General features: G+C 38.3%; 1 protein-coding gene across 1 annotated transcript in view; it reads left to right on the plus strand.

Annotated features, from left to right (window-relative positions):
- PRKAR2A (protein kinase cAMP-dependent type II regulatory subunit alpha) overlaps window positions 1-12,856 on the plus strand; it is a 106,789-nt gene that overhangs the window by 43,392 nt on the left and 50,541 nt on the right. The window contains exon 2 of the mRNA XM_025988607.2: window positions 10,908-10,943. Within this exon, the coding sequence (XP_025844392.1) occupies window positions 10,908-10,943 (36 nt within the window). The remainder of the gene's footprint in view (window positions 1-10,907; window positions 10,944-12,856) is intronic.

Genomic DNA, 12,856 nt, shown 5'->3' on the forward strand with positions numbered 1-12,856 from the left:
TTGAGAGAGAGAGAGAAAGAACACGAGTTGGGGGGAGGGGCCTTGGGAGAAGCAGACTCCCCGCTGAGCAGGGAGCCTGATGTTGGGATTCCATCTCAGGACCCCGAGATCACGACCAGAGCAGAAGGCAGTCACTTACTGACTGAGCCACATAGGTACTCCTGGTGGTATTTTTTTTAAGTTGAGGCCAGGGGAAGCATTGAGAGTGGACATGAATTTCAAGAGCAGATTCAATTAAGTCTTGGTGCCCAGTTGCATGTGTGTGGGGATGGAGGAAGGGTGTAGAGGGAGGAAGTACAGATAGGTTTCAATGGTGATGATGACGGGGAGACCAGATTTGGCTTCGGCCATTCAAGTACAAACCTCCAGAGGCAATAAAGAAATAGAAGTTTGGAACTTAGGAACAATGTAGGAGTATAGAAATGGATCTGAGATGTGTGTTGTAGTAGTAGTAGCAGCAGCAGCAGTAGTAGTAGTAGTAGTAGTAATAGTAGTAGTGGGAAATTGAGATTGCTATAAAAGTTGTGCAGAGAAGATGGCCCAAGAAGGAAGCCTGGGGCTTTTCAACAAGAAGGGCTGCAGTGAGAGTACCAGTGAAACCAGAAAGGTAAGAGGAGAAATGAACAACGTTTTGGCCAAGCCACTGGAAAGGGGCTAGTCAACTATGTCAGGTGTATAGGAGGTCAGATAGAATGAGGAAGGGGCAGAGGGTGATGATGGTGACCTGCCAGCCTCTTGGTGAGTGAATAATGTGGCCCACCTGCATCAATTTTAAGTTCCACTCAGGAAAAAGCTTTATTACCTTTGTATGGATCTACATTCTGTACCAAACTGTCTGGGTCATTAAGATGATTTATTTCTGTATTTGCTAACCTTAGAACTTAGAAACATATGTTTATTTTGTATCTTTTATGAAGTTAAAGTCTCATTATGAAAAAAAGTTACCATCTTTTTCATGTTACCTAATTTTTTTAAAAGATTTTATTTGTTCATGAGAGAGAGAGAGAAAGAGGCAGAGATACAAACACAGGCAGAGGGAGAAGCAGGCTCCATGCAGGAAGCCCATTGTGAGACTCGATCCCAAGTCTGCAGGATCACGCCCTGGGCTGAAGGTGGCATTAAACCGCTGAGCCACCCAGGCTGCTCATGTTATCTAATTTCTATAGGTGGTCAGCATTGATACTTTTTAGACCTCTCCTCACCCCACTAGATGGGAAAGGCAAATCAATTTCAGATTAAAGAATTTATCTGAATTGGATGTGTTGTTTTGATTTAGAAATTTCTGAAGAATGTACAGTTTTCATAGGCCACACAATGAAGAAAATAAAGATAACCCAACTTTTCCTGTTTTAGACTATGCTGCCTTTGGGGTTGGCTTCTTTTAGTAGTTTAGATCATTAAATATGTTACAGTTTCACTCCCTAGAAGTAAGATGAAATCAAGCACAAAAGTTAAAAAAAAAAAAGTTATAAACCAATACTTTTTGAAAAGCTGATCCCATGTAAATATTTTCTTTTAAATGAAAAAGAAATGAAACTTCTCCTTGTTGATACAATTTCTCAAAAAAAAAAAAAAAGGTTAAATAGATAATGTCTGTAAAAAGAGCACATCTACAGCCTTATCTGACTCAATTTTTGGTGCCACTAGTCTCAGAATTTTTTTATTCTCCATATTGGTGATATCCAGGCCAAAATTTTGGATGTCCTTTTCCCTCATTTCATTTTTTTTATTTAGTCGGCAATTAGGTTTAGTATCAACCCAAGTGGATTTTTAGTGTTGAGGAAGGATATTTGTTGATATTATATAGAAATTCCACTTAAAAAGGACTATTTAATTAGGCAGAAGAAATTGAAGAAGATTAATGAAAGAACTATATGGTGCTTTTTCTGCTTTCACATAATCTTCAACTGATCAATATTATATGACAAAGAACCTTTTATCTAATTAGACCTTCATTAGATTTTTTTAAATTTCCAAGGCTGTTTCCTAAACTGTTTATCTTAATTACAAGTATTTTGGTACGGTGTGAGAGTGGGAGATATAATGCAGACATAGATCACTATCATACAAAGATTGGTAATGTAGAATCAGATCTGATTCTGTTGGGCTTCAGGTTTACAGATATGTCTTAAAGGCTGTCTTTGCAGTTTTGCTCTGGAGTTTTAAATAGCATGTACATTAATACTAGTGATTGAGGAATGGAAAGAAATGTTAGCAGAACTGATTAACAATTGAACAACTACTGTTTTTTATTATGGTGAGTTATGTTTACTGGTTAGGCGGTGGGTTTTGTTACATCTTCTCATCCTACTGGGTATGTGATACATTTTTCAAGGCAAATGTCCAGGAAAAGTCTTTACCTAACAGGTGGTAATGATTATGCCTATGCAGATGTCTTCACTGATAGATAAACAAAAATTGTAAGTTATTCTATATGATTTTTTTTATTTTTATTTTTATTTATTTTTTATTCTATATGATTAAAGACACTTTCTACTTGTTAACAGATTATCTTTTTTTTTTAATTTTTATTTATTTATGATAGTCACACAGAGAGAGAGAGAGAGAGAGAGGCAGAGACACAGGCAGAGGGAGAAGCAGGCTCCATGCAGGGAGCCCTTGATCCTGGGACCCCAGGATCACGCTCTGGGCCAAAGGCAGGTGCTAAACCGCTGAGCCACCCAGGGATCCCCAACAGATGATTGTTTTTTCAAAAGATCTAAGACCAGCAAGAGAACAATGATTGTGAAGTCCAGACTGGTTTTTACTGATTGTGGACTTGAGAATTGTTTTCAATATCAGGACTCAGGCAGAGATGATTTTTTAAAGATGATAGTGATAGCTCTTGAAAAATAAGGATTTTTGGTAGTAATAAAACAATTTACATTAGTCATTAGGAATCAAATCAAAGGGCAGCCCCGGTGGCGCAGCAGTTTGGCGCCGCCTGCAGCCTGGGGTGTGATTCTGGAGACCCAGGATCAAGTCCCACGTCGGGCTCCCTGCATGGAGCCTGCTTCTCCCTCTGCCTGTGTCTCTGCCCCTCTCTCTCTGTGCCTATGAATAAATAAATAAAATCTTAAAAAAAAAAAAAAAAAGGAATCAAATCAAAGCCGTGGGCAGCCCGGGTGACTCAGCGGTTTAGCGCTGCCTTCAGCCTAGGGCGTGATCCTGGAGGCCTAGATCAAGTCCCACATCAGGCTCCCTGCATGGAGCCTGCTTCTCCCTCTGCCTGTGTCTCTGCCTCTCTCTCTGCATCTCTCTGTGTCTCTCATGAATAAATAAATAAAATCTTAAAAAAAAAAAAAAGGAATCAAATAAAGGTTGTGATAAGCTCCCCCTTGTTAGTCTAATCAGGTGCCTCCGTGGCTTAGTCAGTTAAGTGTCCAGCTCTGGGTTTCAGCTCAGGTCATGATCTGAGGTTTGTGGGATCAAGCCTCATGTTGGGCCCTGGCTCAGCACAGAGTCTGCTTGTCCTCTCCCTGCTCGTGCGCACGCTCTCTCTCTTTCAAAAATAAATAAAATCTTAAAAAGAAGATATAATAACAAGTGTTGGTTAGGGTGTGGAAAAATTGGAACCCTCATGAACTACTGATGGGAATGTAAAATGGTGCAGCAGCTTTGGAAAGCAGTCTGGCAGTTTCTCAAAAGGTTAAACATAGAGTTACCATATGACCCAGCAGTTCTACTGTTACATATATACCTAAGAAAAATGAAAACAAATATCCACATAAAACATTCATAGCAGCTATTATTCCTAATAGCCCCAAAGTGAAAAGAAAACCAAATGTCTGTCACCTGATGAATGAATAAACAAACTGTGTATATCCATGCAATGGAATATTTTTTTGTCAACAAAAAAATGAAGTACTGATACATGCTACATATTGCATTCTGTTTATTTGAAATGTCCAGAATAGGCAAATCTATGGAGACAGAAAATAAATTAGAGGTTGTCTAGGGCTAAAGGCATTAGGGAAAATGGGGAGTGAATGCTGATGGGTTTGAGATTTCTATTTCAAGTGGTGAAAATACTCTAAAATTGATTGTAGTGATAGAGGCATAATTCTGTGAATATACTAAAAGCCATTGATTGAATTGAATACTTTTTTTAAGATTTTATTTATTTATTTGAGAGAGAGAGAGCACAAGCAGAGGGGGAGAGGGAGAAACAGACTTCCTGCTGAGCAGGTAGCCCAACGTGGGGCTTAATCTCAGGACCCTGAGATCATGACCTGAGCTAAAGGCAGACACTCAACCCACTGAGCCACCCAGGTGCCCCTGGAATTCCTTTTTTAAAAAAACTAATTTAAATATTTGCTTATTTAAGAGAGAAAGAGAGCAGGGGGAAGGGTGGAGGGAGAGGGAGACAAGCAGACTCCCGGCTGAGCAGGGAGCCAACACAGGGCTCGACCCCAGGATCATGACTTGAGCTGAAATCAAGAGTCAGATGTTTAACCAACTACACCACCCAGGCCCCCAACCTAAACAAATTTTAAAAATACACATATAGGGGTGCCTGAGTGGTGCAGTCATTTAAGCCTCCAACTCTTGATTGATTGATTGATTGATTGATTGATTGATTGACTGATTTATGAGAGAAACAGAGAGGCAAAGACATAGGCAGAGGGAGAAGCAGGGTCCTTGTGGGGAGCCTGATGTGGGACTTGAACCCAGGACCCTGAGGATCATGGGATCGTGACCTGAGTCACTGACTAACCCAGGTGCCGCTGACTCTTGATTTCAATTCAGGTCATGTTTTCAGGGTCCTGGGATCAAGCCCCATGTCAGGCTCAGTGTGGAGTCTGCTTAAGACTCTTTCCCTCTCACTCTGCCTGTCCCCCACCGCCCCCCGCTCTATCTCTATCAAATAAACAAATAAAATCTTTAAAAAATTTTAAGAGCTAAAAAAATACATGTACAAATAAACTATACAACATAAGTTTTATGTGAATTGAGCATGTAAATATACATATACTTTAATGAAATCACAGAAATTAAAAAATTGGGGAAAAAAGACTATGGATGCATGTAGTTTACTTTGAATTGGTTATATAAAAATATGATTTGACAACAATAAAAATGAAATTTGTTTGTTTTATTTTATTTTTTAAAGATTTTTATTTATTTATTAATGAGAAACACAGAGAGGCAGAGGGAGAAGCAGACTCCATGCAGGGAGCCCGACGTGGGACTCGATCCCAGGACTTCAGGATCATGCCCTGGGCCAAAGGCAGATGCTCAACCCCTGAGCCACCCAGGCGTCCTGAAATTTGTTTTTTTAAAGATTTTATTTATTTATTTGAGAGAAAGAGGGAGAACACAAACATGGAGGAGGGGCAGAAGACAAGGGAGAAGCAGATCCTCTGCTGAGCAGGGAGCCCAATGTGGGGCTCCATCCCAGGACCCTGGGATCATGACCTGAGCCTAAGGCAGACGCTTAACCGGCTGAGCCACCCAGGTGCCCTAAAAATGAAATTAACAAAAAATGAAAGTTTGGGGCACCTGGGTGTCTCAGTTGGTTAAGCATCTAACTCCAGCTCAGGTCACGATCTCAGGATCCTATGATTCAGCCCTTTGTGGGGCTCCTTGCTCAGCAGAGAGTCTGCTTGTATCTCTCCCTCTCGCTCTGCCCCTCCCCCTGCTTGTGTGCTCTCTCTCAAATAAGTAAAATCTTTTTTAAAAATGAAAGTTTATCATGTTTAACTTGAGGCCCTACATTTAGATTGATTTTTAAAATATTCACTAGAGAAGCGCCTTTGATTGTCCAGTTCTTTATCTCATCTCAGCTCAGGTCTTGATCTCAGGGTTGTAAGTTCAGGCCCCACCCCACCCCGCCCTGTGCTGGGTATGGAGCCTACTGAAAAAGTAAATAAATAGGGGTGCCTGAGTGGCTCAGTTAGTTAAGCCTCCAAATCTTGATTTTGGTTCAGGTCATGATCTCAGGGTCCTGAGATAGGGCTGCATGTCAGGCTCCCATTCCCCCTCTGTCCCTCTCCCTGCTCACGCACAAGTGTGCTTTCTCTTTGTCTCTCTCTCTCTCTTTCTCTCTCAAATAAATAAATAAATAAATAAATAAATAAATAAATTCATTAGAAAAATGTCAACTCTGTTGAAAAGTTGGAAGAACCAGTAAACTCCAGTTGTTAATATTTTGCCATGCTTCACTTCTTTTCTCTCTCTCTTCCTGTTTATATACACATGCACATGCACACACACATTGTAGTGTCAATTTCTGCTTTACATATATTTAATTTTTCTTAATTGTAGATAGATACACATAACATAAAATTTACCATTTTAAAGTTGTAGTTTATTGCCATTGAGTACATTCATAACAATCACCACTGCCTATCTCTGGACATCTTTGCATATTGCAAAACTGAAACTCTGTACCCATTAAACAATATCTCCTCCTCCCTTCCCCCAACCCCTAGCAACCACTGTTTTGCTCTCTATTTCTATGAATTTGACTATTCTAGGTACCTAATATAAGTGGAATCACTTATGTAGCTGACCTCATTTAGCATAATGTTTTCAATTCATTCATCTAAACTTGTAACAAGTTTCACAATTTCCTTCATTTTAAAAACTGAATAATATCCCACTGTATGTATACCATGTTTTTTTTATTAGTGGGTACTTGGGTTCTTCTACCTTTTGGCTATATATGTGGGTATACTGTAATATCTCTTTGAGATCCTGCTTTCAGTTCTTTTGGGACATATACCCAGAAGTGGAATTGCTGGATATGATAATTCATTTTTATTTATTTTTTATTTTTTATTTTTTTTGATAATTCATTTTTAATCTTTTGAGGAGCTGCCATACTATTTTACACAGCAGCTGCATGATTTTATATTTTGACCAACAGTGCAAAAGGATTCCATTCCTTCATATCCTTACCAACCTTTATTATATATTCTTGTTTTTTAATCTTTTTTTTTTTTAAGATTTTATTTATTTGTTTGAGAGAGAGAGAGAGCAGGAGAGAGCATAAGCTGGGGAGAGGGGCAGAGGGAGAAGGAGAAGCAGACTGAGCAGAGAGACCCATAAAGGCCCCTATTCCAGGACCCTGAGTTGACCTGAACTGAAGGGAGACATTTAACCAACTGAGCCACCCAGGCACCCTGGATTACTTTTATTTATTTTTTTCTTTCCTAATTGTTCTGCCAAAACTTTCAGTAATATATTCAGTAGAAGCGGCAAAACAGACATTTTGCCTTGTTTCTGATCTTAAGGAGAAAGCTTACAATCTTTTACCATTGAGTTGGTGTTAGCTGTGGGTTTTTCATATGTGCCTTTTTCATGCTGACAAAATTCCCTTATAATTCCCATTTTATCATGAAAGAATGTGTTGTCAAATGCTTTTTGTGCATCAGTGAGATGATGATGTAGTCCCCCCCAACTTTGTTCTATTAATGTGGTGTATATTGCTTGATACTCTTATTTTGAACCACCCTGGGATTCCTGGGATAAATCCCACTTGGTCATGGTGTATAATCACTTTAATATGTTGCCGGGTTTGGGGGCATCTGGGTGGTTCAGTCATTTAAGCATCTGCCTTCAGCTTAGGTCATAATCTCAGGGTCCTGGGATTGAGTTCTGCATCGGGCTCCCTGCTCAGTGGGAGTCTGCTTATCCCTCTCCCTCTGCCCTTCCCTGCATCATGCTCATGCTCTTGCTCTCTCTCAAATAAGTAAAAATAAAATCTTTAGGGATGCCTGGGTGGCTGAGCAGTTGAGCATCTGCCTTCCACTCAGAGCATGATCCCGGAGTCCCAGGATCAAGTCCTGCGTTGGGCTCTTGCATGGAGCCTGCTTCTCCCCTCTGCCTATGTCTCTCCCTCTCTCTCTCTCTGTCTCTCTCTGTCATAAATAAATAAATAAAATCTTTTTAAAAAATAAAATCTTTACAATAAGTATATTGCTAGGTTTTGTGTACTAGTATTTTTTGGAGGATTTTTGTGTCTATATTCATAATGAATATTTTCATGTTTCATCTAGGTTATCCAATTTGTTGGAATACTGTTTTTCATAATATTCTCTTATAATCTGTTTTATTTCTGTGTATTCCATTGTAATGTGCCTACTTTAATTTTAGTAATTTGAATTTTCTTTTTTCTGGGCAGCCTGGGTGGCTCAGCGGTTTAGTGCTGCTTTTGGCCCATGGCCTGGTCCAGGAGACCCAGGATCGAGTCCCGCATCGGGCTCCCTGCATGGAGCCTGCTTCTCTCTCTGCCTCTCTCTCTCTCTCTCTGTGTCTCTCATGAATAAATAAATAAAATCTTTAAAAAAAAAAAAAAGAATTTTTTTTTTAGTCTTTTTTTTTAGTCTTTTTTTCTTAGTCTAGGTAACAGTTTACTGATTTTGTTGATCTTTCCAAAGAATCAACTTTTAGTTTCACTGATCTTTTTTTTTAGTCTAGGTAACAGTTTACTGATTTTGTTGATCTTTTCAAAGAATCAACTTTTAGTTTCACTGATCTTTTTTTTCAGTGCTCTATTTTGTACTTTCTCTCCCCTCTGAATTTCTTTATTTTTGCTGCTTCAGGATTTAGTTTGCCCTTTTTCCCCTACTTCCTTAAGGTGTGTAATTAACTTATTAATTTGAGGCTTTACTTCATTTTAAACATAGGCATTTGTAAGCTGTAAATGTCCCTCTTAGCACTACTTTCAGTACATCCCATAAGTTTTGGCATATTGTGTTTTTGTTTTCATTCATCTCAAGCTATTTTCTCATTTTCCTTTTGATTTGCGTCTATACATTTAAATCATTATTATTGTAGTAAATTGTTGGTAGTGATGTTTTATAGTGATTTTTCAAGCACTTTTAGATTTTATGTACCCAGACAGGGTGCTTTGCATCATAGTTTTTAAAATTTCAATGTGTTACTCTTTTCCTAGAAGTTCCAAATTTTTTTCAAGTTTCCCTGTTTTATTTTGCTTTGGTTGTATCTTATTCCTTTATTTATACTTTAGATTTCTGTTTTTTATGTCTTTGTTTTAAGCATTCTATTCTTCTGATGCCTGGGTGGCTCAGCAGTTGAGTGTCTGCCTTTGGCTCAGGGCGTGATCCCAGAGTCCTGGTATAGAGTCCCACATTGGGCTCTCCGTGGGGAGCCTGCTTCTCCCTCTGCCTATGTCTCTGCCTCTCTCTGTGTCTCTTATGAATAAATAAATAAAATCTTTAAAAAAAATTCTGTTCTCATTTTATAATAGTTCTATAATCTTGGTATCTAACCCTTAGAAATATCCTCTGATTGTACCCATGCTAAATTGTTTCATTGTATGTTTTATAATTTTAGGTTGTATACTAATGTTTAGTGGGATTTTAATTATGGAAATCCCATGAGGCCTCTGTTGTGGGTTTAATTTGGTACACATTTCATCTGTCTGCCTGAGTGACAGGAACATGTGTTTTAAGTGATCAGAGGAAACCCTCCGCACACCCCTCAAGCTAGAATGCAAACTTCATGAAACTAGGAGTCTTTGTTTTATTTACTGGTGTATAACAAATTGTCTACTACAGTGCATACCATGCACTAGGTACCCTATCTATATCTGTTGAACTGAATTTATCATCTTTGTTTGCTGGTGGGTAGATTAATTTTGACAGATCCACAGTTTTATTGAGGAAGTAGTAAGAGGGACTGTTGTAGGTACTTCCTATCAATAATGGCTGGGGTTTTTCTTTTGTATTCTTGCCTATTTGTTCCTAACATTTTACCCCATACTATCCAAAAAGATAATTCTAGTCCTCTTATGGTGAATGAGCATTTGTCTCCTTCCTGGGTCTATTTTTGTTTCAGAGGCCTCACATTAGTTGAATTTGGCTCTCTGGGCCATCTTCAATTTGTTTTTCACTAATCAAGTTTCTTTTTATAGAAGGTGAGAAGGCATGTTTTACATTATGTTTTTAAATAAAAAAAATCAAATCAAGCTCTGAAGGTTAACAAAAACAACCTTGGAGTGTCTCGTTGGTTCAGTCAGTGGAGCATGTGACTCTTGATCTTGGGGTCATGAGCTTGAAACCCACATTGGGTGGAGTTTACTTAAAAAATAAGTAAAATAAAAAATAAATAAATAATATCTTTTAAAAAAACATTGTATTCAAATGACATAGTTGTAGTGAGAATTTAGGTAACATTAAACATAACAAATGACAGGTGAAAAGTAGAAGAGATTAGCAAAGATAAAACTTATGTGGTTTTTTTAACCTAAAACAAGTGGTACATTTTTCTGATTAATATCAGATATCAATAACTGTGGGCATATTGAGGAAGAATATAACTTAATGGTTAATTTCTTTTTCATTTTAGTGTAATACTTAGTTTTTTTTTTTTAAGATTTTATTTATTCATGAGAGACAGAGAGAGAGAGAGGCAGAGACACAGGCAGAGGGAGAAGCAGGTTCCATGTAGGGACCCTGACATGGGACTTGATCCCAGCTCTCCAGGATCACACCCTGGGCTGAAGGCGGCGCTAAACTACTGAGCCACCCGGGCTGCCCATTCAGTTATTTTAAAATGAAATTTAGATGTTGTCCAGCAGATCTTGGGATTATTTTTTAAGAATATTAAAGAAGAAGATTATTTAATATCATAACAGTACCAATAAATTTAGAGTTCTTATTCATTTGATATGACACAAGTTAGATGGAACATGGATGTAAACAGAAATGGAATTGCCACCTTGAGTACATTGAAGTTATAAAGAGCTTGTTTTCAAAGACGTAAGTTCTTCCTTTATTGCCTTTTGTGATCATGTTCAACAGTGGTTCAACCTGTGGTTGATTACAGAAGAGTATGAATTGACCTAACATTTGGTAATAAGGTGCTTTTAGTTCTATTGTTAAAAATTAGGTCATGTGACATGATGACAAACTAAATGTTCCTTCTTTGTTTTGCAGTTCCAATTCCTAGCAGATTTGATCGGCGAGTATCAGGTATGTATTCTCTTTCATAGCCTATTGCTAAAATGCTGTTCTAAGATGGGATTATTTTAAATAAAAATAAACTGACCTTTTTAAATAAAAAGGTGATTTAGCATTATATATAGAACATTATAAAAATTATCTGTAATTCCTTCATTCTGTTTCATTTTGATTTCTGAGACTACATGTACATATTTGTCTCATTTATGCCATTAATATTTTTCCATGTTCATATGTATGACTTCTAAAAACTACTTTTTTTCCTTCAGTGCTTCCATACACTATGCCGTGCTCATCACAGCAAGTGTACTCCTTAATCCTTGTCACCTATTTAGCCCATCCCCCCCACCTCCCCTTCAGTAATCATCACTATGTTCTCTATAATTAAGAGTCTGTTTGTTGGTTTGCCTCTCTCTCCCTTTTTCCCCACTTTGTTCGTTTGTTTTGTTTCTTAAATTCCACATATGAGTGAAATCGTGTGGTATTTGTCTTTCTCTGACTGACTTATTTTGCTTAGCATTATACTCTTCTAGCTCCATGCATGTCATTGCAACTGTTAAGATTTCATTCTTTTTATGGCTGAGTAATATTCCATTTTATACATGCACCTGTGCTCACACACTCACACATTTCTTTATCCATCAGTCGATGGACACTTGGGCTATTTCCATGATTTGGCTATTGTAGATAATACTGTTATAAATATTAGAGTGTACATCTCCTTTTGTATTAGTACTCTTGTATTCTTTGGGTAAATACCTAGTAGTGTGATTGCTGGATGATAGGGTCATTCTATTTTTAGCTTTTTGAGAAACCTCCATAGTGTTTTCCAGAGTGTTGTACCAGTTTGCATTCCCACTAACAGTGCAAAAGGTTTCCCCTTTCTCCACATCCTTGCCAACACCTGTTGTTTCTTATGTTGTTGATTTTAGCCATTCTGACAGGTATGAGGTGGTATCTCATTATAGTTTTGATTTGCATTTCCTTGGTGATAAGTAATGTTGAGCACCTTTTCATGTGTCTGTTAGCCATCTAAATGTCTTCTTTGAAAAATGTCTGTTTTTAAAAATACATATTATTTCTGGTATTCTAAATTTGCTGTATTCATTTCTTGCATACACTGTTGAGCCACTAAAATTATTTCCTCAATTATAGTGTTGGGTAGCATTCTCTGGTCAGAAACTGATCATTGCCTGGGTTTTTTCTGTGTATTGCTTTCTAGAGGCAGTCTACATAATAGGCTGCATGCAAAGAGAAAGACACCCTACAAAGGCTTCTCTTTCACCACCATCTCACTAACATAGATGGTGCCTACTACTTTATTTTTTTAATAATAAATTTATTTTTTACTGGTGTTCAATTTGCCAACATACAGAATAACACCCAGTGCTCATCCCGTCAAGTGCCCCCCTCAGTGCCTGCCAACCAGTCACCCACACCCCCCTCCCTCCTCCCCTTCCACCACCCCTAGTTCGTTTCCCAGAGTTAGGAGTCTTCCATGTTCTGTCTCCCTTTCAGATATTTCCTACCCATTTCTTCTCCCTTCCCCTCTATTCCCTTTCACTATTATTTATATTCCCCAAATGAATGAGACCATATAATGTTTGTCCTTCTCCGATTGACTTATTTCACTCAGCATAATACCCTCCAGTTCCATCCACTTCGAAGCAAATGGTGAGTATTTGCCATTTCTAATGGCTGAGTAATATTCCATTGTATACATAAACCACATCTTTATCCATTCATCTTTCGATGGACACCGAGGCTCCTTCCACAGTTTGGCTATTGTGGACGTTGCTGCTATAAACATCGGGGTACAGGTGTCCCAGCGTTTCATTGCATCTGTATCTTTGGGGTAAATCCCCAGCAGTGCAATTGCTGGGTCGTAGGGCAGATCTATTTTTAACTCTTTGAGGAACCTCCAC

Source organism: Vulpes vulpes, chromosome 9, assembly GCF_048418805.1.
Source record: "Vulpes vulpes isolate BD-2025 chromosome 9, VulVul3, whole genome shotgun sequence".
NCBI lineage: Eukaryota > Metazoa > Chordata > Mammalia > Carnivora > Canidae > Vulpes > Vulpes vulpes.